The sequence below is a fragment of the Anneissia japonica genome, unplaced genomic scaffold (assembly GCF_011630105.1).
Source record: "Anneissia japonica isolate Jap-2015-1 unplaced genomic scaffold, ASM1163010v1 scaffold287654_len39214_cov119, whole genome shotgun sequence".
Classification (NCBI taxonomy): Eukaryota; Metazoa; Echinodermata; class Crinoidea; order Comatulida; family Comatulidae; genus Anneissia; species Anneissia japonica.
Window position 1 is genome coordinate 32,673 of NW_022720174.1, and position 6,540 is coordinate 39,212.

The 6,540-nt window shown below is 37.9% G+C and overlaps 1 protein-coding gene across 1 annotated transcript; it reads left to right on the plus strand.

Annotated features, from left to right (window-relative positions):
* The first annotated feature begins 2,661 nt into the window (after positions 1 to 2,661).
* Positions 2,662 to 3,786, plus strand: LOC117111281 (piggyBac transposable element-derived protein 4-like). The gene is made up of 2 exons (XM_033254202.1): positions 2,662 to 3,396; positions 3,499 to 3,786. The coding sequence occupies exons 1-2, from the start codon at positions 2,662 to 2,664 to the stop codon at positions 3,784 to 3,786; spliced, it is 1,023 nt and encodes a 340-aa protein (XP_033110093.1).
* Positions 3,787 to 6,540: the final 2,754 nt, after the last annotated feature.

Here is a 6,540-nt window from a genome sequence, read left to right on the forward strand (position 1 = left end):
CTCGAACCTGCGACCTCTCGCTGTCAAGGCGAGCGTCATAACCATTAGACCACGGAGGCTTCATGGTTGAACAGATTCAAATACCACCAGATACACTCCATTACACAATAGGTACGGCTAGAAACAAAAGTTTAGTTTTGGCCTTCCTGTTTACTTGTTTAGGCTATTTATTCTAATCTCACCCAGCCTATTGTTTCCTATCATGCTTGCATGAAATTCTCTCTTTATACCATCTAGCTTTTTCTACCCTCACTCACTCGCCACAGAGGAAGGACTAGTGTTGTCCGAAAGCTCTGGTTCTATTTCTGGCTGTTTACTTACGTTTACTTTTTAGCTGTTGCTTATCATTTTTGTATCTCTACAGCCACATAAATGCAAATAATGATAATATAAAGTTTAAACGGAACAGTAGAGAAAATCCGATCAAGAATGACAAAACAAACTAAATATCTACTGGAAAAAATCCCAATATCTGCAGACGGATTTGGCATTTCAAATGCCAAAGATAACGATAAAACGAACGTTAAAACAAAATATATTCGGCGATTTTCTTAAGTAAAACATATGTACTATATTACAGTATTAAATTAATAGTACGAAGTACGACCATTTTTTCACCAGCAATGATAAATTTTACAAAATCACATCTGTAGATGACGATGTAAGTTCGAGCGTTCAGGAAAAATAGTAGATAATACTAGGGGCCTATTATAGGCCTAAGTAGTAAAAAATTGCCGAGGCTGCCGACCTCTGAGAATTTAAATTTTTCCATCTCTCAGTACTGTCAACTATTGTTTACAAATTTACAACACATGACACGAATCATCTGACGATCAAACCAAGCGCTCTTTTATTATTTACTGCTGGTGTTTTTCTGTCATTACGCTGGCAAAATAGTTCCCAATTACCACTGTATTATATTTATTTACAACAAACAATTATATATTAAACAATTCGTATATTTAAAGTAGTTTCTAAATAATTTACACACTAATTTTCATCAATAAAAAATATTACTAATAAATGGATTCAAAGTGAATAAGTTCAAACAAATATATTCATCCGCCTTTTTCAGAAACTTCATGTCATCGTTACGACGCCTATACCAAATCGACCTAGGCTAGGCCTGTACTTTTGTAACTTCTCGTAAAACGGCTCGTTTTTCACGATTCAAACTCGTAGGTAGGACTGTTTTTTCTGCTAAAGACAAATGTTAACCCTCTAGATACCGTCTTCGACTGTAGTCGAAATTGACCTCAAACCGAGAATTCCCATTTTCGACTGCAATCGAAATTTCGTGACTAAAAAATAGGTGGTTTTCAAATCGCTTCTGTTTTTATTTTAGCTCCAATACGTCAGAAATTTTAAAGATGCATGCGTGAAGCTTTATTCTTTCGAAATCTGTGAAGAACTCATATGCGCTTATATAAAAATATTTAGTAATATCAATTTGAAATCGTTATTCATTTCAGAAATTTTCCGAAATGGCTGCACAAGATGCGTATACAGCTGAGGAAGTGATTGACCTGATTTTTGATTCAGACAGCGATGAAGGTGAGTTTTTAGATGTGCGAGACTTAGACGTGCCTGTTAGCGATGACGACGGTGGGGCTTCAAGCAGTTCTGACGGCGGAGATATTCTTGATGAAGATGAGCATAGGCCTAGATATGTGAGGGTGGTCGACGCTCTTGAATGGAAAGATCGTGCTTATAGTTATGGATGGTTGGGTAATTAAATTATATATCTGTGTGGAACAGGAATGTTTTATATTTGTTTTTATTTTTTTTTTTGCTATAATTTTTTTTTTTCGTTTTTGCTGACGATTTATATGTAGCATTTTTCTGTCATTTCTATTATATTATATATATTATATTATATTATATTATATTTTGATGTTATATATTATATTACAGTATTTCAGTAGAAACATTATTAGAGTACAAATATTATTATTATTTATTGTTATTATTTATATATTGGTATTTTCTTCACTAATTGTCATTAAATATAATTACATTTAATTTTAGAAAAAGAATTATATGTATACTTTTTTTTATTTAGCCAAGAATTTATATTATTATTTTTTTTTTATCTCATTTTAATTGTAAATACTTGTTTTAGTATTATTAGTATGATTAGGATGAGATTTTTATTTATAATCACTGAATATTATCAATGCTGTTGATTATTTTAGCTAGTGTTTATTATAGTGTTTTTTTTTCTCTAAATAAGTAATTTGTAGGTTTATCTTTTTATTTCCAATTCCTTGATTTTCATGAACATCCTATTTCTTTTAAATAAATTATTTTTGTGATACAAATAAAATTTATTGCTATAGGCTTTTTTACATACTTCTTTTCTTTTAGGTGAGTATACTGGGCATGCTGGGCCTTTGGTGCATGATGTTGACTCTTCGATGTACGACATTTTCCACCACTTCGTGGATGACCACCTTTTGCATCTCCTTGTGACAGAGACCAATAGATATGCTCAGAGGCTTATACGTAATGCACATCCGCAGGTAGGTAATCTGAGCCAGTGGTATGATTCAGAGGTAAGTGAGATGCATGCTTTTAGGTATGGGACTGGTTCGAGAGAATTCGTACACGAGACACTGGTCAAGACATTGGTATATGGATCATCCTGGGCATAGATCGGTTATGTCAAGAAACAGATTCCAGCTGCTGTTGAGATGTCTTCACCTGGTAGATGATGATGCTGCTCCACCGAGGGACAATCCTGCCTACATCCTGACTGCATTTTATCCTTCCAGAGAGGTGTCCATTGATGAAAGTGTGATAGCTTTCAAAGGCAGGGTTGGCTTCAAGACATACCATCCAAAGAAGCCACACAAAAGAGGTATGACTGCCTGGACTCTCTCTGATGCAAGGACTGGCTATGTGATCAACCAGAACTTACATGTGAGGCAAGGACCCGTGATGGGACTTTGTCAAGCTATAAGAGGTAAGAATCATCATGTTTATATGGACAATTATTTTTCATCTCCACAACTTTTTAGACAGCTTGAAACTTTGAACTGTGGTGCTTGTGGGACGCTGAGGACGGACAGGATAGGAACTCCAGAAGCCATACAAACTGCCAATCCTGCAGTAGGTGAAGCTGTTTTTGAGCATGATGGGAATCAGCTATTTATTGCCTGGAAGGACAAAAGAAAGGTACATTTGCTGACAAATCTCCACAATTCCAATACGTACGACAAGAGAAGACGACAACGGAATGGCCCAGATTTTAAGGAAATTACCAAGCCATATGCCATAGAACTCTATACACAATTTATGGGAGGAGTTGACAGAGCTGATCTGCAAATTTGGATGTATCTACACATACACAGGAGCATGAAATGGTGGAAAAAGGTATTTATATACCTTTTAGAGGTAAGTTTCATTAACGCTGCTATTATTTACAGGTGTTTTCGTGTTGATGAGGTGCACAGGTACGACCAGCTGTGACTTGATCTGATTGATGGGCTACTCGAGGGTTATACCCGTAGAGAGTCACAACCTGGTAGACGTTCAACAGACCCACCCCAACGCCTGACTGAACACCATCAGCTAGTTTTCACTAGCAGGAAGACCCCATCAGGCAAGACAGCTAAACCAGATTGTGTTGTTTGTTCAGATAAGACTACCGGCAGACGACACCAGACAGAGATGATCTGTAAGGAATGCAATCAACCAATGTGTCCAGTACCTTGCTTCTGGCGTTACCACCACTTGGCTGATTACAAAGCTACATGCACTAAAGAGTACCATCACCCTCACTGAACTGTAAGTATGTCAAGTAGGTATATATGATTCTATTCATTCAACATTGAGTTGATTCATGTAATGCTATGTTTTGTTTTGCATGCTTTTTGGTTGAAGGGGTGCAGAAATGTACCACCATTTTTTCTCGCTATGGTCATCAACCTTGACGGGGTAGAGGGGCTTACATTTTTCTGTATAATTTACAGAAAGTTCCAAAAAATCCACCAGAACGATGTATACTCAAAAAAAGCAAAAAACCTTGTTACACTGCAAAAGAATCAGGTATTCAAGGGTTTGCACTACAGAAGAATCCGGTATCAAGAGGGTTAACATATTTCATATGATTTTCAACAAAATAGATTTTTTTTTTCTTTTTACAATAAACTCAGTATGAATTGATTGTTTATTGCTATGGCAGCACCCTTCTGAGATAATGACTTTCCCAGCCGCGATAACCCGTCATGTACCGCAGTCTGGCCTTCCTGATAATTAGAGGCTACGATCACACTAGAGTCTCAAGCCTGGCTTGACTCACCACGGGTGATATTTCAAGCCAGGCTTGAAATTCTGGGTCGGTCACAATAGTTGGATTGACCTCCAAATTATGAAAGTCGAAACAGCAGAGCCGTAGAGGGAGAGTTTGGCCAACTCTGTTTCACGGGATTCGATATACGCAAGTGTGATTGGGTGGATCGCAATCAAAGATTTTACACCAGCCGTGCCCGAACCACTCTTCTTCAACTGATCTTTTATCAGCTTGTATTGGGCTCGCAATGCCTTCACTTTTGTTTGAATTTGGGCCTTCGTTCTCTTCTCATGTCCGAGACTGGCTAATTTGTCAGCAAAATTCCAGTTTTGTTGTTTGTTTTTTTATTTTCTATCCGGTCTCTCAGCTCGGGTTGTCCCCACAAATTTACCAGGTCAGCAGTTTCCTGCCCTATGGTTAACGGAACGTGGTAATACGAGGACAATAGACCACTATAGCTCAAAACGAGGTCTAACGACCTCTTGTAAGGTCGTTAATAAACGACCTAAAACGACCAATCGATCTTTTTTGGTCTTATCACAAACACAAACCACATGTTGATTGTAAACACTGTTATCTTAATCGTATAATTAGTATCATTGCATGTATTACGTAACACTAACTGGAACGAATATTCAACGGAGTGACCGATAAACTATCTTTGGTACTTGACTATAAATTTATCAGCGACTTGCGGGAGTGTGCTGCTGCTGCTAAGCCGTATGTTCAATAAAGAGGAACAAACAGTTGCAACGATTACCGTAGGTCTACGGTAGTTCATAGTAATACACCACTTTTCATTCTACTGCGTGAATGGGACTCGCATAGTAAATAATGTCCTTAAAAATCTAAGAAGTGACCCAAAACAAATCAAAGTAATCAGTTGTGCATATAATATTTCAGTATTATTGGAAATCATTTAATTACCTGTGTTTTTTTCATACGGCTTAAGTTACTGTAAATATGCTGAATTATTCCCAAAACGTTTCCAAGAACAATTTCCCATGGCTCTCTTTGTAGATTCCTCTACTTTGTGTGGCAGGAATGTTATTGCCTAGATGTGTGCGTAGTGCGTAATGCTATTCAAAGAACTGAATTGTTTTTGTGTTCGCTCAGCGGCCTAGCAAAAAGCGGCGGCCTGTGTACAGTTAGATGTGCTATAGCTAGGCTACTCTGCACGTGGTAAATACTGGAGACAGAGGCGGGGATGGTGGTTGGCCTGTCAACAAGCGAGAGAAAAAAAAAACACTTCTTATTGGCATTTAATGAAGGAAATGAAAGATTAATCGTTTTTTTTTTTTTTTGGTTTTTTTTTTTTTGAAATCCGATGGGGAAATTCGTGTATCAAAAACGGAATGGTCCATTGATGTCTCAAATATAGCATAAAATACATGATCCAAGTATTGATACAATATCGTGTAGTGATTCAATATTTCGATATTAATTATATTATCACTCGAGTAATGTACAGTATTTATACTATCAGGCCTGTATATTCTGATAAGTGTTTGGTCTAGCCATGTTCTGTAGTGGTCATCAATCAGTCATTTCAGCCATTATGCCCAAGCTTTTATCACGGCCAATTGTGCTCGCCTATACGCCCTCTAGGTTAATGAATCAAGACTCACAAGAAAAAATCACCCCGCGCTTCCGTATATCTACTGCTATGGTTACCGATGGTGCACCCTGTCTCTTATTGCACCTATTGCTTGCACACTTTACTTGATTGAATTCTGATAGTCACTCTTCCCACAATCAGTTCTCACCATAGAGATATTTCGAATGAACCTTCGACACTGCACGAAATTTTAAGCAACACCCCGACCACCCCCACTTTTTTTTTGTCGGAGACCGCGCTTTCCTCACCCCCACACACGGACCTTCCCTGGACAAATTCTAGCGCCACTTCTGTTTTAGATTTTACTAATAGGCCCTATGTAGAAATTACAAACACATTTTTTTTATTCCCCAACGAATGTTGTTTTTTTTTTCCTTGTAGACCTACGGGAGAGGGGGTAAGGGTGGGGAGAGCGCTCTTCCCGACGGAGCCCTGTTTCACTCCCTCCCCATCACTGAAGCCACCCTTCAAGTAGAAGGTACTAGCTGGCAAAGATGCGATTTATGTAAATTTTATGTCTACTTTAGTTTAATCTGTTTTTTCCATTGGTAGAAACAAGAAGAGCGTAACCTTTTCCCCGGGGGTGGAGTAGAGGGATCTGTCATCACCCCAAGCTTCCGTATATCTA

What these genes read in the sequence shown, in the direction of transcription:
- LOC117111281 (XM_033254202.1), top strand. Translation starts at nt 2,662, where the DNA reads ATGTCAAGAAACAGATTCCAGCTGCTGTTGAGATGTCTTCACCTGGTA. An exon ending in TATTTATATACCTTTTAGAG is followed by an intron (nt 3,397 to 3,498) that starts GTAAGTTTCATT and finishes GGGCTACTCGAG; the next exon opens with GGTTATACCCGTAGAGAGTC.